General features: G+C 53.4%; 1 protein-coding gene across 5 annotated transcripts; it reads right to left on the reverse strand.

The window, feature by feature from the left end:
- Positions 1-84: 84 nt before the first annotated feature.
- Kcnip2 (potassium voltage-gated channel interacting protein 2) lies at positions 85-22,742 on the reverse strand. Of its 5 annotated transcripts, XM_006988201.4 has the most exons (10): positions 22,373-22,742; positions 4,778-4,873; positions 3,847-3,900; positions 3,106-3,230; positions 2,687-2,756; positions 2,449-2,519; positions 2,230-2,337; positions 1,940-2,044; positions 1,753-1,815; positions 85-1,466 (listed from the first exon to the last, which is right to left on the reverse strand). In XM_006988201.4, the coding sequence occupies exons 1-10, from the start codon at positions 22,443-22,445 to the stop codon at positions 1,419-1,421; spliced, it is 813 nt and encodes a 270-aa protein (XP_006988263.1). In that variant the 5' UTR covers positions 22,446-22,742; the 3' UTR covers positions 85-1,418. The 5 variants fall into 5 exon arrangements, with proteins under 5 accessions (XP_006988263.1, XP_006988264.1, XP_006988268.1 ...); XM_006988202.4 differs by lacking the exon at positions 3,847-3,900 and having other exon boundaries at positions 22,373-22,581; XM_006988206.4 differs by lacking the exons at positions 3,847-3,900; positions 4,778-4,873 and having other exon boundaries at positions 22,373-22,581.
- Positions 22,743-23,004: the final 262 nt, after the last annotated feature.

The raw sequence follows: 23,004 nt of genomic DNA on the forward strand, positions 1-23,004 counted from the left end.
TTGAGAGTGTGAAGGGCTGTAGGGAGGTCATCTGGACTGCGTGGCATCGGTGGGGTGGGAGGGAACAAGAGGCAAAGACAGCAGTGCATAGCCATTGTGTTTTATTGGACCTGGTGTCTTATTTTACAAAATAGGTAAAGAGCCCAAAATGCAAAGCAGTCAGCCATGTCTGACGGGTTGGGGGCTCTGAGCGGGCCTTCCCCTCAGACCCTAGCTGACTGGGAAGGGAGCTGAATGGGACAAGCAGGTGTATTAGGAGGGGCAGCAGCATGGCAGGGTGCTGACAATAAGGTCGGACCTGAATCCTGTGGTCCCCGCCCTCTAGGTGAGCTCAGGGGCATCTCTGGGTAGACTAGATAGAGGGAGAGGGGACGGACCCTAGAGCATCCTAGGGCGTTGTGGAGGGTTGGGCAATGATTCCAATGAATGCCCCCATACTGGGTTCAGATGGAGTGCCTGCCTGTGTCCTCTCCTTCCCCTAAGGCAGCCACTAGGAGTGGGAAGACTCAAGTTCAGGAAAATCCCTGACTCACTCCAGGCCTCCAAATCTAGAGGCCATGGAAAATTGAAACTGAAGCCATCGAAACAGGTGACAGGCAGGAGGGCAGGATGGGACTTAGAAAGGCATCATCCAGGACACCTCCCACTCACCTTCCCCTGGCCACCACTCCCACCACACAAGCAAGAATGATGGAGAGGATCTGGAGAGAAACCAGCTATCTGGATCCCAGGCTCTCCTAAGACACTGAGAAGCGTATGGTAAATTTCTGGGACATGGCTAAGGACATAAGGCCTTCTGGGGAGTCAAGGAACTCATGTTCTGCTGGCCCCGGACAGCAGACCCATAGAACTTGGCAGTGGCAGCCCCGCCTGGGCTCAACATCTGCCCAGGCTTCCTGTTTTCTGCTCCCACCAATTCCTAGGCCCTAAGCACTGGCTCAAGGCCAAGGTTCTCTCTTTCTTGTCCCCCTCCTGCAGGCTCCTCGAAGGCTATGCTCAAAAGCCAGCCAGGGACATGGACGGAGCATATTCTCTGAGAAAGGATTCTTAGAGGGGAGTCTGTGAGGCCAGGGACGGGGGAAGCACCATAGCACGAGACATTAGTCTAATGTGGTTTCTAGAGTGCGGTCGGGAGGTGAGGAACCACACGGTCCCTACACCGGGGTGTCCTCAGCACTGGCATCAGGCGAGAAGGGGGTGAGAGCTGCTGGGAGCTGGGCACTCCCCTCCCAGATACACGCTGTCCCCTCCTGCCACCCAGCTCCAGGGATCTGGACTAATGAAGGCCCAGGACCTGGAATCCCTACAGCCCCCAGGGTACAGGGAGGATGAGGACAGACCCGGGCAGAGAAGGGTTAGGTTCACCTGAACTAGGACTAGAGCATGGTCACCCCACTAGCCCTCCCCCTGGGTGGGGGCTAGATGACATTATCGAAGAGTTGCATGGACCTCATGATGTTCTCGTCCTGTGGTCATGGTACATGTACGACGTGAGGGAGGCAGGTTAGAGGGAAAGAAGAAGAAAAAAAGCTTGTCAGAGACACAGAGAAAGACATTTAACCTGAGATGGGTACCCTCAGAGGCAGAGAGGGATACACGGAGGGCCTGGGGTGGGGAAGGAGTAAGTCCCCCTTGGTCATGAAAGAACGGACTGGGGGTAGGGGTGACATAAAGTTGAGGGGAGCCTTTTCCCGTTTCGCAGGTTTAGGCCTTAGAGTTCAGAGCAGGGAAATGGAGAGCATGGAGTCCTACCTTTTGACAAGACTCGATGAATTCCTCAATGGTCACCACGCCATCCTTGTTCCTGTCCATCTTCTGCAAGAGGGCGGTCAAGGAGGGGGGACAGGGGGGCAAAGGGAGAGAGACTTAGAGAAGAGACTGGGGGGGGGCCTGTCTGCCCTCCACTCCAGGGCCCCCAGCCCACCCAGACCCCGGGCACCTGGAAGAAGCTCTCCACATGCTCTCTTGGGGCCTCCTCGCGGAGGGCAGGGTATGTGTACTTGCCCATCATGTCGTAGATGGACTTCATGATGTCAAGCATTTCCTGTTAAACCAAATGAGAAGATTTCTCCTAAAGGCCTCCAGCCTCCAAACCCAGGGGCCTAGGGCCAAGGACAGGCCTCCCCCCCCTTACTGGTGACACAGATGGACGCTGTTTATCAGATCCCTCTGGACCATCACCACCCGGCACCCTACACATCGCCCCTCTTGCCGTCAGTGGCCCTGCACCTCCTTGGTGATACAGCCGTCCTTGTTGAGGTCATACAAGTTGAAGGCCCAGTTCAGCCTATCGTCTATGGTTCCCCGAAGAATCACCGATAAACCAGCCACAAAGTCCTGGAAAGGAGGGGGGGTCTTTGCCAGCCCATTCTTTGGGTTTGGCATGGGAATCTCGGACCCCCTGAAGCCCAAAGAAACAGCTTGTCCCACTCATTTCTCCTAGCTCACCTCAAAACTGACAGAGCCATCGTGGTTGGTGTCAAAGGCATTGAAGAGAAAAGTAGCGTAGGTGCTGGAATCTGTGGATGAGCGTGGATGAGCGCGGGGCGTGAACTTGGCCTTCAGGCAGGGGCGCCTGCTTCTTTTCTGCAGCTTGCCCAGCACCCCCCCCCCCATTACCTCAGCATTCCCAGCCCTCCAGAACCCTCTTCCCACCTCAGCCTTGAGACAACAACTGTCTCCTCACCTCCTTGGGGGAAGAACTGGGAGTAAATCTGCTTGAAGTTCTCCTCATTGACGATTCCGCTGGGGCATTCCTGGACAGGGACAACCAGGCTGAGCAGAGACACAAACCCCACTTCCTTCCCATTCACCACCCTCAGGCCAGAGACTCCCGGAAGGAGGAAAAAATCATCTTGCCTCTGTGGAACTTACCACACAGTTCTGGTAACGATTGGCAAGGAGACTTCTTCCCCGGTTACAAACAAACACGAACTAAGTCACAGGTCCAGCCCGCCACCCCCAAGGGCCCTGAACCTCATTGGGTCTGTGGGCCCCATCTCCCTCTTCAAAGCACCCAGGCCATACTCTCCAGGCCAGGCAACTGCACGTCAGCCAGGCCTGTCTGGGGCAGCCCTTGCCCAGTTGGCTACGCCCTCCACTCACGTTCTTGAAGCCTCGGTACAGGACCTGCAACTCTTTGCGTGTGAACTTGGTTTGTTCCTGCAGCTGCTCCAGACCCTCAGGCCGGTGAGACACCGTGGACAGTTCGAACTCATCCTCCACGCTGTCTGCGGGGAGTGGGGGGGGGGGGGGGATAACTTTGCCTCAGGCCAGGCCCCTGAGATGACCTGGGTAATCTTCAAAGTTATTAACCCCTCCCCCCTCCTCCCTGTCCGTCCTATCTTCCCCTCCGGAGGCCTGCTTGTCAGACTCAGAGCTGAGAGAGACAGTGGTCAGCTTCCAGGTCTGTTGGGGCTAAGGCCATGCCTGGCTCCAGAGCCAGAGGTCCGGACTCAGCGCTGGCCCCTGGCCCTTGGTGGGGAGCAGCCCAGAGGTCCGGACTCAGCGCTGGCCCCTGGCCCTTGGTGGGGAGCAGCCCCTTGTCGGGGAGCAGCCCCTTGTCGTAACTTCTTAGAAAGGGGATAGAATGGGGGTCAGCAGCTCCCGAAGGTTGAAGCGAAGGGGTCTCTCTTGATCAACTCCGATCAGCCCAGCCCCAGCCCGGGAGAGCCCACAGCCCACCCGATCAAGCCCCGCCCATCCCGGCCATGCCCCAGCCATGCCCCACCCAGCTCCAGCCGATCTTTGTTCAGACCCCCACCTTGATTCAGTCCCACCCCAGCTCCCAACGGCCAGCCCCCAGGCAAGTACCCCCGTCCCGCCCCAACCAGGAGAGTAAGTCACCTGGGTCCAGCGGGCGGGGTCTGTGGGGGCGGAGGGAGGCTGGGGCAGCCAATGCTGAAGGGAGCGAATTGTCACCAAGAAGACCAAGCCCTGCAGACAGACACTCCCCTGCCCCACACTCACAGGACATCTCCCAGACTTGAGTGTTTCCACACACGAACCCCAGGCCCACATCACAGGCACACACACAGTGAGCACAGACATCCAGGACGGGGACTCCCCACAAGCAGCCCCCTTCTTGGATTAACTCTCGGGGTGGCACCCTCAGAGTGAAGCAACGTTTGGGGCTCAAACCGCTACAGACCCGGCCTTTATAGCTTGCTTATGAGGTGGGCAAGGCTCAGCTGAAGAAATGGAGCATACAGACCAAAGGAGACCACTCAATCGGTGGCCCCTCAGTTGAGGAACAGGCTGGGACGAAAAACCTCAGCATCCTGACATCTGGGGAGGTGGACTCTATCCTCTCTACCTGGTCCCCTGGTGGGGCACAGATGACACCCATTCCAAGGTCTGAGACTGCAGGGAAGCCGCAGAGTTGCAGACCAATCTAGCTGGCTAAGCCACCCTGCCATGGCCACCCTGGTCAGGCTTACTCAGGCTTCAGGCCTAACACACCGCGCCCGCCCTGGTCCACCATTTTGCAGACCAGGGTTGCCCAAGGCACTCATCATTGGGCCATCCATTCCAGTGTGTAGCCAGACCCAGCCAGTTCCTACCCCACCCCCCACCACACTCGTCTCACACACGCGCACACACACACACACACACACACACACACACGCACGCACGCACGCACACACACACGCACACACACACACCACGTCTCACCCCCCACCACACTCGTCACACACACACACACACACACACACACACACACACACACACACACACCCCGCGTCTCACCCCCCAGAAGCATAGGAGAGGCACTTGCTTTCACTGACTGAGGGCAGGGCTTGGGGCCCGCAGCACGGCAGCAGCTGGAGGAACCGCTGCTTCAGGGCTTTTTTAGTGGGCCCTGGAGGGTGGCCTGGGAAGAGAGAAGACCCCAGGAAGGCACATTAACTCCCGCTCCCCCACCAATCACAGGTCCACGCCGGCTGGGGTGGGGGTGGGAAACGAATGGGGTGGGGGTGGGTAGACGGGCAGGGTGGCTGGGGCCAGGTCGCCTATCGGGTCTCATAGGCACGGAATGTCAACTGGGGCCAGGCTTGGTCACTTTATATGGCTGGCAAGAGTGAGCGGCCTCCATGTCTGCTAACTGCAACCCAACTCCTCAGGGTAATGTCTAATCAAAGGGGTTGCCTGAATAGGAATCAGTCTCTCCCTCTCTCTCCCCCCTCCGCACGCACGCACGCACGCACGCACGCGCACACACACACACACACACACACACACACACACACGCACACACGCATGCTGTAATTTAGAATGGCAAGTGACATGTAGATGACAGCAACACTAATGGCCTAGGCATGTTCCAACCACATACACAAACATACGCTTTGACCTAACCCTCTAATATATACAAATATGACCAAAGTAAAACATGGTTACACATATGGAGACCCATATATATAGATCATCTCATGCACAGCATGATCAAACCACATAAAATATACAAGGACCCTCAGACATCATAACACTATGTATTAAGGATCTCAAGACAGGGGCTGGAGAGATGGCTCAATGGTTAAGAGCATTGGCTCTTCTTCCAGAGGTGCTGAGTTCAATTCCTAGCAACCACATGGTGGCTCACAACCATCTATAATGAGATCTGGTGCCCTCTTCTGGTGTGCAGGCATATATGCAGACAGAACACTGTATACATAATAAATAAATCTTAAAAAACAAAACAAAACAAACAAACAAAAAAAAAAAAAAAAACTCGGGGCTGGAGAGATGGCTCAGAGGTTAAGAGCACTGACTGCTCTTCCAAAGGTCCTGAGTTCAATTCCCAGCAACCACAAGGTGGCTCACAACCATCTGTAATGAGATTTGGTGCCCTCTTCTGGCCTGCAGTCATACATGCTGTATACATAATAAATAAATAAATCTTTATTAAAAAAAAAAAAAAACTCAAGACATACACCACAGTTGTTATGATATATCCATGACATTGTAACCTAAATCTGTTCTGTGAAGGTCAATATCCATTGTTAACTTGACTGGATTTATTAACTTGATTGGATTTAGAATCATCTAGGAGGCTTGGCAGTGGTGGCACATGCCTTTAATCCCAGCACTGGGAGGCAGAGGCAGGCAGATCTCTGAGTTCAAGGCCAGCCTGGTCTGCAGAGCGAGTTCCAGGACAGCCAGGGCTACACAGAGAAACCCTGTCTCAAAAAACCAAACATACAAACAATCCACCAACAAAAGAATCACCTAGGAGACACACCTCTGGACATTTACTTGAGAGGGAAGACCCACCCTGAATGTGGGTGGCACCATCCCATGGGCTAGGGTTCTAGACTGAATAAACCGGGGGAACTGGCCTGAGTGCCAGTAAGAATTTCTCTATGCTTCCTGACTATGAAGACAGACTTACTCTAACTCTGCTTCTGCCTCTTCCTGACACGATGCACAAGAGCTACAAACTGTCTGCCAAAATAAACCCTTATGTTGACTGATCTTGCCAGTTCTTTCATCAGCCAGAAGTAACGGACATAGAGAACTGGAACCAGGAGTGGGGGTGTGGCTGCCATAAATCTGACTGGGTAGTTTGTAGGTCCTTAGAACTGGTTTTGGGAGGAATAGAAAGTTTGAAGCCATGGGACAGAGAAGGCCTAAGACACTATAAGCAGAGACTGTAGACGACAAGAATGCCACTAGAGATGTGGACAGTAGGACTCAAGTTGTAGTTTAGGGCAGAGTACTTGCCCTTGAGAGGATGTTACACAAGCCTGTGAAGGTGAAGCCTAAGCTGCATTTGGAACCCTCAGGATGTTGGAGATGCCAGGGCTATGGGAAAGCTATCAAGAGAAAAGCAGTCATTAAATAGAGCAGGCTCCCGAGAGATGCTGTGTGTGCTACAAGTTACGATGAGAAGGGACGACATAAGACTTATTTGTAGGCAGAGCCAGGCAGATCTCTGTGAGTTTGAGGCCAGCCTGGTCTACAGAGCGAGATCCAGGATAGACACCAAAACTACACAGAGAAACCCTGTCTCAAAAAACAAAAACAAAAACAAAAACAAAACAAAACAAGAAAGACCTATTTATGCCCAGATGTTGCCACCAAGACCACCAAAACCAAACATGGCACTGCAGAGCTCAGTGTTTGTCTTGCTGGGTTTGAGTCTTGCTTTGGTCCAACCTTTGCTTGCCCTGCCCTTATTCCCTTTTTAAAATGAGAATGAATTGCTCTGTACCATCGTGTGGTGGAATCATATCACTTCTTTTTACTTTACTGAGGCTTACAGTTAAGTGATTGCCCTGAGTCTCAAACTTTGCAAATTTAAACAATTTTAGAACTACTAATATTCTGGGAAATCATGGGCCAAGGAAAAGGTTCACTGGGTAAAAGCATTAGCCAGGAAAGCCTGAGTTTAATCTCTAAAACCCAGGTAAAAAGTGGAATGTGGTGGCACACCATTCCAAGGACCTCCAAACACCTGGAGCCCAGCACAGCAGAAACCAGAGAAACCCTCACTCAATGGAAAGTGAGAATGGACTCCTGAAGGGTGACCTCTGACCTCCACATCATGGCATGTACACACACATATATACACACACACACATACAAAAAAATGGGGGGATACATATACAGATAAACACATTTTGCATTATGAAATAACCATGAGCCTTTAAAGACCAGGGATGGGATGTCATGGTTCAGTATGATGTATTTGAGTGTTGAGTTGACAAAGGGTAGACTTGTGATGACTGGGTTTAGAATCACCTAGGAGACACACCTCTGTGTCTCTCTGTGATGGTTTGGATGAAAATGGCCTCCATAGGCTCCTATGTTAGCATACTTGTCCCCTAATTAGTGGAACTGTTTGGGAAGGATTAGGAGGTGTGGCCTTGTTGGAGGAGGTGTGTCATTGGATGTGTGGATCTCTCCCCACTCTCTCTCTGCCTGCTGCTTGTGGATCAGGATGTAGAGCTCTCAGCTACTGCTCCAGTGCCATGCCTGCCTGCTTCTCACCATGATCACAGACCAACCCTCTAAAACTGTAAGCAAGCCCCAGTTAAATGCTTTCTTGCCTTGCATGGTGTCTCTTCACAGCGAAAGGACAGTAACTATCTCTGAGGATGGTTCTAGATTGGTTTAACTGAGGAGGGAATTCCCATCATGAATGTGGGCGGTCATATCACATGGGCTAGGAACACAGACTGAATAAAAAGGAAGAAAGGAGAATGCTGTGGATATTGCTCTATATAAATAAAGCACTGATTGGCCAGTGACCAGGCAGGAAGTATAGGCAGGACAAGGAGAGAGGAGAATTGAGGAAGGAGGAAGGAAAGAGACACACTGCAGCCACCGCCAGGACCAGCAGCATGTAAAGACGCCGGTAAGCCACCAGCCACGTGGCAAGGTATAGATTTATAAAAATGGGTTAATTTAAGATATAAGAACAGTTAGCAAGAAGCCTGCCACAGCCATACAGTTTATAAATAATATAAGCGTCTGAGTGATTATTTTATACGTGGGTTGTGGGACTGCGGGGCTTGGTGGAACCTGGACAGAAGCCCTCCAGCGACAGCAGAAATTTAGCTGAGCATTAACATTTATTTCTTTGTTTCTCTCTCTCCCTCCCTCCCTCCCTCCTTCCCTCCCTCCCTCCCTCCCTTCCTTCCTCCCTCCTTCCTTCCTTCCTGTTTTGTTGTTCAAGACCGAGTTTCTCTGTGTAGTCTTCTTGCCTGGCCTGGAACTCACTCTGTATGTAGACCAGGCTGCCCTTGAAATCACAGAGACCCGCCTGCCTCTGTCTCCTGAGTGCTGGGATTAAAGGAGTGCACCACCACCTCCCTGCTTATTTCTGTTTTCTGACTGTGGACACAATGTGATCAGCTGCCTCAAATTCCTGCTGCCACAGCTAAAGACAGCTCACCACCATGCCTTCCCACTATGGCAAACTATACGTTCAACCGCGTCTCCTCCACTGTGGTGCACTACACGTTCAAACCGTGTCTTCCCCAATGTGTGAACTATACATTCAAATTGTGAGCCAAAACCCATCCTTCTTGACTGGAGTTTATCAGGTAATTTGCCACAGCGATGAGAAAAGTAACTAATACAGTCCCCCATGGCACCCACATACCTATGGCTGTACTTCATCCACAAAGGCTTAATGTGTCCTGGGCACATCCACTTTTTCTCTTGAAATTCCTTATACTCCATAGCACCCTCAATCTTCCTCCAGAGGACCTGGGTTCCTTGTTCCTATTAGCTAGCTCATCTGTGCCGAAAGCTGGCCTTCCTGAGTCCTTCACTGGATGACCAGCTCTTTGAAACACGAGCAGAGTGGACTCTGATGCAGTAACACACCACAGAAATCCGGGTGTGACGGCTCATGCCTATAATGCCAGCACTTGGGAGGTGGAGGCAGGAGGGTCATGGGCTCGAGGCTAGCCCATTGATTATGCCTCCTGGTTTCTACATGTGTCCTTCACTGCAACTGAGCCCCAGGGGACCCTTAACACCTACAGACAGCGGACTGGTCCCACTGGATCTGGCACACTGACTAGGGTGACTTCATCCCTGGTGGGGACCATCTTCCTTTACCTATGTTACTCTATCTCAGCCCTCCATGCCACACTGTCCTCCCAAGCCAGGCTCCACCCACAGGCCCATCTGCCCCCAACGGGGTGGCTATATAAGGTTACAGCCTTCTCCCCTCCAACGCATCCTATCTAACCCCTGGAGCTGAGGGGTGGGAAGGAGGCAAGGGGCCAGGCGAGGATCGATGGTGGCCTGGCCCCTGGCCCAGGCCTCCATTAGCCTGGACTCTGGTTTCCCGAAGCCGGATTGTACCCAGGGCCTCTGATGGTGCTGCCAGTCACCCGGGCAGTAGGTGGCTTTTCTGCTCCTCCCACCCTCTCTGCTCGCCCATGTCCCCTGCTTGGAGGACTAAGGTGGAAGACAGAAATTGCTGCCATCCCATCCCCTCCGATGCTGGGGTTTCCAGATGGGACCCTGCTCACCACCACAGTCTAAAGGTAATGAAGAGCGGCAATGACCTCAGCCCAGCCTCCTCATAAGTCTACGGCTAATGCAGTGACTGCAGCAAGAGGGGGGGGGGGCAGGTACTCTTACTGAACCCCACAACAGGCAATTCCTAGACCGTCCTCTTGTCTCCGGCGTCCTTAACATCTTTCCAGTTCTCCCAGGTGTCTATCCTACAGCCTCCTCACCACTTCCCTCCTGTCTCTCACAGTGAGTGATAGTGTGCCGCGGAATTACAAGGTGCTTGCTGTGAGGGGGGGGGGCAGCCAAAACTCCGGTGGGTGGAGCATGCGTGCTTCCCTGTGCGTCACCAATGCTCTTCTCCTAGTATGGGGCAGGGCGTATGGAAGCCCTAGGGACCATCCTTCCCTTACTTCCAGGAGTCTGGGAGGTGAAGGGCTTGAGATGGCCACAGTCTGAGCCACTCTTGATCCCCAGGCTGAAGGGGGCCACAGCTGTCTTGGTCACAATGTTCCCACTTGTGGACCCCCAATCCACTCCTACCATAAGCCTCAGTCTGGGGCTGTATGTCCCCAGGGAACACTGGGAACAGTTACACATTCAACCTACTACCCAAAGAGGCTTTGCCATGGATGGCCTGGGAACAGTCACATCCACCATCTCACAAAGTCACAAGTCATGTCACTCACACGTGCAATCACGTCTGTCACATATACAAGCTTACATACTTTGTCTTCTCTTACACATGAACACTGAGTGGCACCCCATGTCTCCCACACTGAATTCACACACACCACAGAAAAACTCTCCTTGTGAGTACCCAGACCTGGAGTCACACACCTTTAGAGTCATTGTGGGACTCTGGCTCCAGAAGGGACTTACCCTGGTGTTATCTTGGGCTTCCTTCTTTACTCTGGACTCTGGATGCCTACCTCCAGACTCCTCCTGGCATGCCCCAGGTTCTTCTCACGGCCTCTCCATACCCCCCCTCCTTTCACACTGCACTCTTCACCGCTGGAGACATGTCTCCTCCCTCAGACCAAGTCCCTGGAGACACCCTGATGATCTCCCATAAATCCTCTTCCCAGGAGACCCTGTCACTCACCTGCTCACCCCTGCCCCCACGCATGAAGATAGCACAACCCGATCCCCAAAGAGCAGCTCAGACATGCCCAGCTACCTGGGTTACCTTCCAAGGAGACTGGCTCAAAGAGACCAAACTGCTCCAGGACCTTGACAAAAAGAACCAGGACCACCAGCACAGCCACCATCTCCAGCCCTTCCAGGGTCATGGCCGTCCTGGGGCATGGCCCCCACCTACTGATGTTCGGACACAAGGCTGCCCCACATCACCTCCCTTCAGACTCCCTGCCTGAGTAAGACTGAGTAAGACCGCCCTGCAGTCTCCTGCCCTGGGTCTCCTCCCTCCCTCTCCCCGCCTCTGCCCCCACACCTCAGCCACAGCCTCCGCCTTTCCCTCCGGAGGCCACCTCAGCCTGTGGACCGGCACCTCCTCCTCAGGATCTTTTGGTATGAGGGAGATGGGCTTAGGAGACAGTGACTGCCCCAGCTCTTGAGGAGGGCATCCCCCAGACACTCTGTGGTCACTCTGTGACACAGGAAGGGGACAATGAGAGGAGCTGTGCTTGGAAGGCGGGTAGCAGGGTAGGATGTGTGTGAGAAACTATGATCTGCAGCCGGGGGAGTAACGGATGGGTAAGAACACGTTATGAGGTCTGCGTGACTTACTGCGTGTGTATTCCTGGGCTTGTCAGTATGGGAATATGTGTGTCCCCTTCTTTATGTGTCTGTGTGTCTGTGCACCTGTCACAAAGGTGTTTGGGAGTATGATTGGCTTGGGTGTCTACGGGACCTAAGTGTCACCATATGTGGGGATTTCTGAGCGTATGGGGCAAGGCGTGCGTTTTAGGAGGTCTGCGGCTGTGGCTTGGAAGGCATGGATGGGCTGTATAATTGGGTCTATGGTTGTATTAATATATTGACAGAGGATTGTGTGAGAACATAAGGCGAGACAAACGACCTCTCCTCCTGTCAGAAGGACACTATCAGCATCCATCGATTCGCGGTTGTCATGGAGACCAGGGGGCAGGAAGCACTCTCTTCCCACAGGCCACAGGCAGTGAAACTGAGGCCCAAGGGAGGGAGGATTAGGTAGGGAAAAGGCCACTGGCCCCTTCATGACCCTCCAGGAAGGGAACTTACTGAGGCTGCCTTTGGGACTCAGGGAACTAAAGCTCCTGAGGGAAGGTGGGGAGGGCTGTTTTTTTCTCCTTCTTCAGGCTAAAGCCTCATCCTGGATATGCCAAAGCCTGGTTCCTCTTTGGGGAGGAGCTCAGGATAGGAGGCAACTGTGAACTCCCACGGTACCCTCCTCCTCCCGAGCCTTTCCCCTTCCTGGTATGGGGCAGTGAGTGGGGGTGTGGAGGCCTTCAGAGCCTGTAAGCCATAGACAAAAGCCCTCTGAGTTAACACTGTTACCATGGCACAGCAATGTGCACCCAATGTTTACTAGATGATGCATTATAGTGTACTGATACTATCAAACGAGCTTTCTCCTGAAATCTATGAAGGCAGATTTCAGGAGAAGGTAGGTGGAGAAGCCAGAGCCAGAGGAAGCATACCTCCAACCTCAGTGCCTCGGTTTCAACCCAGTCGGACTCCGGGCCTACCCTCTGTGGCTCCCTTCTTGGGCAGCTCCCGCTTTTGTCGATGGACCACTCCGCAGCTCCAGGATTAGTGAGTCTCAGTTGGGCGGGAAGCCGTCCCTTTGTGCCAGCTGAGGGTTCAACTGCAGTTCCCCATAGCTACCACTGGGGGTCAGTGTCTACCTCATACCCTATCTTACCCCATGCGTTCACCAACATCAGACTGCCCTGGAAGGTGTGTGTGTGGGGGGGGAGATAGCGATGCCTGCTGTGTCTCAGTCCTCTGTTGCCCACCTCCCCTATGTAGGTGGCAAGAAGCGAGTCAATTCACAAATTGGCTGCAGTTTCTCATACCTTAGAAGTTACTGCTTTACAGATGAGGACAGTAACTATCTCAGGACCACACTCCAGCCCTGGCATTTAATGCCTTTTTACCACCATCAAGAGAGGCCCTTGTTGCCGGTGGGTGGGGGTGGGTGGGGGTGGGGGGCGGTAGCGCACGCCTTTAATCCCAGCACTCGGGAGGCAGAGCCAGGCGGATCTTTGTGAGTTCGAGGACAGCCTGGGCTACAGAGTGAGATCCAGGAAAGGCACAAAGCTACACAGAGAGACACTGTTTCAGCCAATTCGGCTGCCTCACTGTCCCACAAACAGTGCTATGACCATGGACTGTTCCCTTTCTAAGCCTGTGAAGCTTTCTTTTTCGCTCTCCCAGAGATCGCACCCACCCTTTCCCGGCAGCTTCACCCTCTTCCCTTCAGAGCCTTGAGTCCCCAGCTGCCCAGTTGAGCCCCATCCAAGCCCTTGAGCTGGGCTGTGGTAGCACATGCCTGTAATGCCAGCATCTGGGAAGTGGATGCAGGAGGATTAGGCATTCAAGGCCAGCCTTGGGCTACACAGGGAATTTGAGGCCAGTCTGGGCTTCCTGAAATCCTGTTTCACAAAAGCAGAACAAAACAAAACAAAAATCCCAATACCCTGTCGAATCCACAAGACGCAGCACCTAATTCCATACTGTTAACAACAGAAACAGACTATAGAGGTGGTAGGTACCATGGGCCAAGGTGTCAACTACCCGGGTTCAAATCAGTGTGCAACTTGCACTTAACTGGGTGGATCCCCCTTTACATCAAAAAAGGATTCTTCGCAGGCAGATCAGGCCAGTGTCATGGCGTTCATGCAGAAGTCGGAAGACTCTACCTGCAGGGGTTGGTTCTCTCTTCCCTGGGGCCCCAGGGATGGAACGCAGAGCGTGAGGCTCGGGGGCAAGCGCCTTCCTGGCTGAGCCACTTCATAGCTCCGTGAAGAGTCCTTGTTTTGGTTTGTTTTCGACTGTATTATTTCATTTGTATGTGGGTGTTTCGCCTGCCTGAATGTTCACTGTTTCGGCGTGTAAGGTTTCACATTTAGAGTTCGATTTTGTGCAGGGAGATAGATACGTGTCTGATTTCATTGTCATGATTTATTTAGGCCGTGCACCAGTTGAGACAGAGACAGACTTTTTGCTTTTCAATTGAGACTGGGTTTCTCTGTATAGCTCTGGTTGTCCTAGGACTCATTCTGTAAACCAGGCTGGCCTCGAACTCACAGAGATCTGCCTGCCTCTGCCTTCCAAGTGCTGGGATTAAAGGCATGCGCCACCACTGCCTTGATAAGATCTTAACATGTGTATGTTTCAGGCTTTCATCTCACAAAGATTTTGGTGGGAATGAATGAACTAAAACACGAAATGCCAGTGGACAATTTAGTCACCGCTAAATAAGCATGGCCACTGTTAATAACATTTCTTCCGTAGTTCCACGGCACTTAGCAGTTCACTAGGCATTTTCATATTTATTATTACGGTTATTTTTACTTTTTTTTTCAGATAGGGTCTCTCTCTCGTTTAGATTTGTTTTCTGTGTATAAGTGTTTTGCCTGCATGTACATGTATGCACCACATGCATGCTTGGTGCCTGTAGAGGTCTAAGAAGAGGTCAGATCCCCTGGAACTGGAATTACAAATGGTTGTGTGCCACCATGGTGCTGGGAACCAAATCCAGGTCCTCTGCAAGAATACCAACTGTACTGAACTGCAGAGCCATTTCTGCAGCCCCCAGTCAGGGTCTTAGTGTAGCCTAGCCCGGCCCCAAACTTAAGTAGCTGAGAATGGCCTTGAATTGCAGATCTTCCTGCCCGCCCCCTCAAGTGCTGGGGTTACAGGTGCGCGCCACCAAACTGAGTGATGCCATCATTCTGATGCCGTCTCACAGCAACCCCACGAGTCCACAGCAAAGAGCACTGTACTATTTGAGGTAAAGGAGGAGGCCAAGAAAGTCATGCTCCAGGCACTCAACTAGGAAGAGATAATTAGGAGATTGGACTAGACCTCTCTGTGTCCTCCTCAACTAGACTCCGAGTGCCTGGATGGTCAAGATGTTGAAAAACAACAAACAATAACAACAGCAGCAACAACAAAAACACTGGACTAAACAGGCACAGTGGCACACATCAGTGATCTCAGCACTGCAGAGAGTGAGGCAGGGGGATCTCTGAAGTTCAGGCCACAGAAGGAAACCCACTAAAAATAAGAACTTACACAACCTGAGCACAAGGCAGACACCTGTGGAACAAGGTGAAGGAGACCCAGACTCAAGTCTAACTTTCACTGGGTGGGGAGACAGCCCCCACCGAGGAAAGCTCATTTAAAATTGTTCTGTTGTATGACCACTACGTGACAAACAGTTCTAGGCAGGCCATTAAAAGCTTTCTAACTGGGAGGTCAGGGGGAATCCAATCTAAGCTGGTTTTGTGGTGCTGAGGATCAAACCCAGGCCTTGTACATGTTAGATAATAGTTCTGCTATTGAGGGCTGGAGAGAAGTCTCAGCAGTTAGGAGGAGCACATACTGCTCTTCCAGACAACCTGGAAGTTCCTTCACCCCACAGCTCGCCACTTCCTGGAACTCTAGCTCTAGGAAACTTGGCGCCCTCTTCTGGCTTCTAAGGGCACCTGCACAAACATTGCATACAGCCATCCATTAAAAAAAAAAGTTCTACCATTGAGCTACATCCCTAACCTTTGGGGTGTTTGTTGATTGGTTTGTTTGTTTTTTAAAGCTATATCTTGAGTCTAGGGACTTGCTACATAGCTCAGGCTAGCCCAGGTTCTCGTGTTAGAATTACATGTTCCACTTTGTCCAATTTTAAGCTGGGCGCCCATGACTGTAATACCAGCACTCAGCAGGCTGAGGCAGGCAGATCTTGGTCTCTGAGGCCAGTCTGTACTACATAGCCAGTTCCAGGCCACCCAGTCATGGCTACACAGTGAGAACTCATCTCAAAACAAAACAAAACAAAACAAAACAAAAATGCTGCCTCAAACATCTACCTTAACAAAAGGATCAGCATTTGGTGAGCCCACTAGTTATGAATATGCACTACTTCATGTCGCCTCCACGATAAACCTGAGAGGAACTGAGGTTCACCAAGTGATTTTTTTTCCCCAAGAAGTAATTAATATCCTGGTAAAGAATGACTTCGGCTACAGCCTGCCATGTACCAGCTCTCTCAGTCACCCCGTCAATGGGAGTGCTGAGGAGACAGTTCACGTTGGGAGAGCTCTGGGCGACACAGTTTCAAAGGCTGGACTCCAGGAATACTAAGCAGACTATCTGGACTGGAAGGCAGCAGAGCAGAGCCCTGTTTCCTGCTGTTGGAGAGATAGGCAGACCGACAGTCTTGCATCCAACTGTCCTGTTCACGGTGTCTTCCTTTCTCCTTCCAGCTCTCAGAGACCTCGACCCAGGCAGGCTTCTGGTGAAGGGTCTGTAGGAAGTGAGAGAACATGCTGTTCCCCAGGGTGGGCCAACCCCCCACAAAGACTTCTCAAGTCTTGGAACTGAATGAGACCGAGCTAGACCTGACTTTGCTGTTCCGCTGGCTTTACCTCATCATCCACTTCTGGTGCTGGGGATCAAAGTCGGATCTATGGCCTGTGAGGTGAGGACAGGACCTGCGAGCCACAACCCTGTTCCCACAGGGAAAGCTTCTTCTTCTTCTTCTTCTTCTTCTTCTTCTTCTTCTTTCCTTCCTTCCTTCCTTCCTTCCTTCCTTCCTTCCTTCCTTCCTTCCTTCCTTCCTTCCTTCCTTCCTTCCTTCCTTCCTTCCTTCCTTTCTTTCTTTCTTTCTTTCTTTCTTTCTTTCTTTCTTTCTTTCTTTCTTTCTAAGACGGTCTTACTATGTAGCCTCAGCTGTCCTGGAACTTACTGTATAAATCAGGACTTAGAACTCACAGAGATTCTCCAGTCTCTGCCTCCCAAGTGCTGGAATTAGAGGTGTGCACCACCATCCCCTGGCTCATCATGTTGTTGTTGTTGTTCTTCTTCTTCTTTGTGGTTTTTCAAGACAGGGTTTCTCTGTGTAACCCTGGCTATCCTGGAACTAGCTCTGTAGAGCAGGCTGGCCTTGAACTCACAGAGATCCACTTGCTTCTGCCTCCCAAGTGCTGGGACTAAAGGCGTGCGCCCCTCCCCCCCCATTTCAGAGTGAAATCTTAATGGAATCACTTTAGGCAAAGTGAGAACTCAAGACTAAAGTGTTAGGGACTGGGCTGGTCCTTCCCAGACATCTCAACTCTCACCACAGATATACTGCTATCATTCAGTCATTACTTTCCATGGTTCAAGTCTGGAAAAATACTGCCTTGTGGAGGAACCCACACCCTCAGCCATCTGCTCTCCACTGTCACTCCGTCGCTGAAGACCCCCAAAAGCCTTTCTCTCAGCTACTTCCATTCCATCCCCAGCTAATCAAAAACCTACTGCAGCCCCCAGCTGCATCAGGTGATTAATGACCTCCGGAGGCGGTGGGGCTATTTTGGGTCCTGGAAGTCATGCCTGCAGTGATTGAGAGCTGGCCCTGCCTGGCTCCAGCCATCTGTCACTGGAGACAAGCCCAAGCAGGGGGCTTCAGGGGATACATGCTCCCCAAGAGACTCGCAAGCATGGCTCTCACTTGGCCCCAACTCTTCCCAAAGGTACATGGCAAAAAGTGGTCTCAGGCCCTGACTGTACTCCAGGGTCTCAGCAGAACCTCATGTACGGAGGCAAGGAACTACAGATCCCGGAATGCCACGGGCCAGGCTGTGTCAGTTTCCTTGAGGCCAGATGAGAAAGACTTCCAGGTTCTGTGGGCCCAGGCAGCCCTGAGGAAACCTAAGTGGAGGTGTGCACAAATCTCAACAGCACCATATAAAATCCACAACTCACGCATCATAAGTCCCACAAACTTCATGCCAACGTACAACTTCATGAAAGCCTTATCAGTCTACTGACTCAGTCAACCTAACTCCAAAGCACATAACCCTGGCAACCCCAGGGGGCGCGGTCCCAGGATGCATGGCCTTTGGAGACACGCAACTTGGTAGGTAATACACAACCCCATTAACACAGACTCCCAGAGACAAAGCAGTGACGATCTGTGGCACCCGGTTCCATCCGTCTGGTCAGGCGTGAACTCACCAGGGAGCTCAGCTTGCTCTAGCTTCAGTTTCCCCCTTTATTATTATTTTTTGACACTGATAGGTTATTGTAAGACACCCCACAAAACCCAAGTAATGGAATACAGGGAGAGCTGTTCCTTTCCCCAGCTCAGTGGCGAGCTTCCTCCCATCCCTGCGCCCTGCCCTTTGGAGTCTTCACCCTCCAGTGAGCAGCCCTATCCTCTCCAATGCTGTGAGCCACGATGCCTCTTTCTTTCCTCTTATCCTGCTGTTTCGTGAGTGATCCTTATCCCTGCTTCACTGTCAGAGATCTCGTCCTTACCCCGATTATGTGCGAGCCCCTGTTCCTTCGGATCCCCTCTCTCCACCTCTGTAAGACTCCAATCCCGAGCCACTCGTTTTTAGAGGGGTCCTGCCCCTCCCTTCCCTGCCTCATACCTGGCGACAGCGACCCAGTCACCAGCTGGTAGAGGGATCGAGCTGCCTGCCCCAGCGGGCTCCGGCACCTGCGGGGGCAGCGGTTCATGGCCTGGCTCGGAGCGCTTTGCCCAAGCTCCGCCCCCGAGGGCCCCGGCTGAGGGGCGGTGCCGCCCCCTTTGGAGTGGGCGGTGCGAGAGGGCAAGACTGGCAGGCGGCGAGTCCCAGACCGGAGCCTCTCATCTATCTGCAGGTCGCTGGCCTCACAAGGGTACCTTGCCCAGGTCGTCATAAGCACTCTGCACCCACCCCCGAAGCGCTTAGAGAAGGGGGCGTGGCAGGGGCAGGGCGTTCTCTCCTCACCGCTTTCTCTCCAAACGTCTTCTGGATTTCTGGTAAGGAAAACAGGTACACACGAATTTTGAAAGAAAAGCGGGATGACTGACTGATGACTTATTTTTATTTTAGATTAGGTCTTGTCTGGCACTTGCTACATGGTTCAGGCTGGCCTCGAACTTGTGGCAATCCTGTTTCGTGTTCTCAAGTGCTGGGATTACAGATGTGAACCACTACACCAGGCAGATCTTATTTATCGTTTATTGCTCCATTTCAACCCCTCCTCTGGCTGTTTCTCCCACCCCCACCTCCCATATTAGCACAGGGACGCTACAGGGGTGAGAGGACACAGTTGTCATGGCAACTCTCCACACTTGCTGGGCCAATGGGAGAGAAAGCAGGAGGGGGGAGAAGGGACGGTGTATTAGCGTGGTGAAGAGGCGGCAGGGCTGTGTGCCTAGTGCTGCCTCCTGGCTCCACAGCCCTCCCAGAACCATGTCTGGTACTGTCTTCCGAGTCTTCCTCCTAAAACCTCGGCCATCACAGGCTGGCTCCCGGGCAAATGCAACGAGTAAAAGCCCCTCGGCCGCCGGCCTCCGTCTAAACCCCTTTCCAGGACTCATCGCCGTCGTTAAAACCCGAGGTACATCCCTCCAGCACTAACGCTTCAGGCTGCTGGGAAGGCCACAGGGGATGCATGGTCCAGTTCTGCCCGCGGTGTGGGAGGGCTAGGGAGGGAGCCTGCATGTAAGGGGGCAACTACCCCCAAACGCCGCACTGTCAACCCGACCCCGCGGGTAACAGTGCCCCCAGGATCAGCTTCGGACGGAGGGCTCTCCCGCCACACGGGGGCGCTGCACACCCAGGAACGATACTTCATCGCCAAAGGAACAAGACTCCGGAGATCCCGGACCCAGGCCCGGGGGCTGGCCGGTCCGGACCCAGCGCTCTGCTCAGTGTAACGACCCCCTCTCTGCCTCTGTTCAGATGGGGGCGCTGCTGAGCGCGGGTGGCAGCCTTTCCCCACTGTGATGCACTGCCAAGCCGCCCCACAGGGCAAGTTAGACAGGAAGAATGAAGGAGGAGCTCTCGGATCACATCCTACTCTACCCCGACTAAAAAACTATCTTTCCCAACTTGTTTTGGGCTCAGAGCAAAATTGGGACAGCCAGGGCGTATCTGAGATGCTCTGAGGCATAACTTCAAGGCCACTTCGCTGCCAGCCTGATGAGCCAAGATGACAGAGACCTCTGCCTCCGCCTCCACCCCAAATCCGACTGAGGCATCCTGCCTGCGCAGGGAAGCGGAGGGCGGGAGCACACTTCAGCACCGTGGACAACGACTCCCCTTTGGGATCCAGTCAGCGGCTCCAGTCACAAGATAAGCCACTCTACAAATGTGAGGTCCTGGTAGTCTTTTTTCCTACTTCTCAAGTCACACGCGGAGCTTTCTACAGCGAGGATGCTGACGCTCGATCATGATTATACGTGCCGGACCTTCTTATTTCCTTTGGGAGGCTGTCAGCAGCCAGGAGGATGCATACAGTAGAATTCCCTATTTTACAGGTGAGGACCATGAGGCCCAAACACTAAAAGCCACATAATCGGCATCCTTCCATTCCTGACTGTGACGAAGTAGTGCACTTTCAAACAGAAGTGCCTCTCCACCCTTGCCAAATCCTGCCACACTACCGAATCAGATCGTATAACAGGAAAGCAGGACACACACTGTGATTCTAGGACGTTGGGAGGCTGGGGCAGGAGAGCTTGAAGTTTGGGGCCAGCCTGAGCTACATAGTGAATTCAAGGCCAGGACTCTGTAGCAAAACACCATCTCACAATAAATTAATTCAAATCAATCCATCAAGTAGCCTGGCAAGGGGGCGATCATGTCACTGAAGGGGAGATTCAGGGTAGGAGGCAAACGGACTGAGCATGTGAGTCAGGGCTCTGGGGCCCGCCCTTACTGCTTTCAAGGACCCGAAGTTGCTAGTGGGTACAGAGTAGGACTGGATAGCAGGGCCTCTGGAGTCCACATGGTGAACATTCTTCCTCCTGGGGGTCTCGACATTGCAACTAGTGTCTTCCCAGAGTCAGTCAGAGGCAGAGACCTACTCCCAAAATGCGATATCCTGGTCCCCTTCGCTGCTGCCCAGGTCTAACCCTACTCCATCAAGGAAGGGCAAAGTTTATGGTCTTCCCCACCTGCCCGGCTTTGTTTCAGTCTCCGGAGGGACAGCCTCCTCCTACTCTTGGTTGGATTTCTTCGGGAGACTGCACCGTGAGACACACAAAGCACATGTATGTGGAAACATACAAAGATAACAAAGTCGTTCACATAAACACAGGTCTATCTACCAAACTCAGGACTCTACCAGGACACAGATGTACCTGATCTCACAGACCCTCCCAAAGTGGGCAGCAAAGGGATTTGGGGTGGGGGGCCTGCGGGCAGCCGAATGCACTTCATAGGCCCGTAACTCCTTCCCCTGGCACTGGAGGAAAGCGAGAAAACGAGGGTTGGGTGAGGCTGGAAAAGGGCTGTTGGGGATAAAGGAGCTGTGTGTGTCCACGCGTCTGAGTGACTCCGGGTAGGAACTGACCCAGCACTAACCAAGGCTCTCTACAGCTCAGGTGCTGGAACCATAGGGTGCTTCTGCAAGCCAGGCTGCTTGGGTGGTAGGTTCTTAGGGCCCCTTGTGTCCTTGATATGTGCAGAAAAGTAGAGGGAGCTAGTGTGGGACACTAGAGACCCTCACCAGCACCAGGAAGGCAGGCAACGAGGACAGAAATGCCATTAACACTCACCGAGCGCCCACTACAGGCATCAAGCATGGTAGTAGACAGCACCAAGCGCTCAAACAACCCACAGCCACACAGCCACAACCACACTTTTAATGAATGTTCATCCCAGAAGTCTTATAAAGAGACACACCGACGTAAGATGACACCCTGATGCACTCTGGTAGTTACAGGCTACTTCATACAGAATCATTCAAAGCACAAAGTTGAACATGCAAAAGACACACGGTCAAAACTTGACGAGTGCAGCCAGGGTCCTACGCAACCACACTCGAACAGCTGGCAAGACCAGGGAATCGCACTGCCTCATGGAATCACACTCACCCTAGCTGTCACCCAAGCTCAGGGCACATGGCAACTAGCTGTGGGAGGCGCACATACATACATACACAGACACACAGGAACGGCAGGTGCTCACGCACGTAACACCTCCCACTCCAGACACACTCCTAGCCTGGTGTCACACACGCCTACACCTGCTGCCTCTCCACACCTGCCTCACCTGCTCTTCCTCCCCCGCGCCCCCCAAAGGGAGCCTAAGCTTTGAATGCCAGGTCTTGCCGCCCAGACCAGCCTGGAGGGTGCATGTGAATGGGGCAGAGTGTGGGTAGGGGCCCAGCCAGGGGCAGAGAGGCGGAAGGGAGTAGGGGCATGGAGTCCGCCCACCCGCCCAGGACCCCTGAGCCACCGACTCACCCGTAAGCTGGTCGTAGGAACCGTCCAGATCTCGGGATTCGGACAAACTCTCCTTCCGGCCTTGGCCCCGCATGGCCCCCGGCGCCCCGCTCCCGCCTGGGCCGTGGGAGGGGGCGCCGGGTGGCCGGGATAGGGCGCTCACACGGCGCCCCCTGGCGGCGCAGCGACCTGCCGGGGCTGGGGGCCCGGAGGAGGGGCTGACAGGGCTTTCGTCTGGGAACTCACAGGGGTTTCGGGCCCTCCCCGGGGTCCTGGGGCAGGAGCCGGAGGCTTGGGCCGCAAGATAGCGTGGAGCGGGAGGCAGAGTGGAGCTGGGAGCCGAGCCGGAGCCCAGCCGCCTCTCCTCCGCCCCCTCCCCGCGGCTGTCACCGCCGCCTCCCCCCTTAGGAGCTGCCGGGATTGGCTCCCCCTACCCCCGCCCCCCACCCTCGGCAGCTCGGAGGAGGCACCCGGTGAAAGGGTGAACTGGAAAGTGCCGGGAGGGAGACTAGCTCTCCAGCTACACCACCCACTGAACTGCGGGGCTTGCGGAGGAGGGGGCCAGAAAGGCCCCCCTGTGAGGAGTCCCCGCCCCAATTCTCAGGCACCCCTTCCCCCACAGCCAGTCGGCCCTGCTCGGTAGGGCCAGAGCC

Source organism: Peromyscus maniculatus, chromosome 1, assembly GCF_049852395.1.
Source record: "Peromyscus maniculatus bairdii isolate BWxNUB_F1_BW_parent chromosome 1, HU_Pman_BW_mat_3.1, whole genome shotgun sequence".
NCBI lineage: Eukaryota > Metazoa > Chordata > Mammalia > Rodentia > Cricetidae > Peromyscus > Peromyscus maniculatus.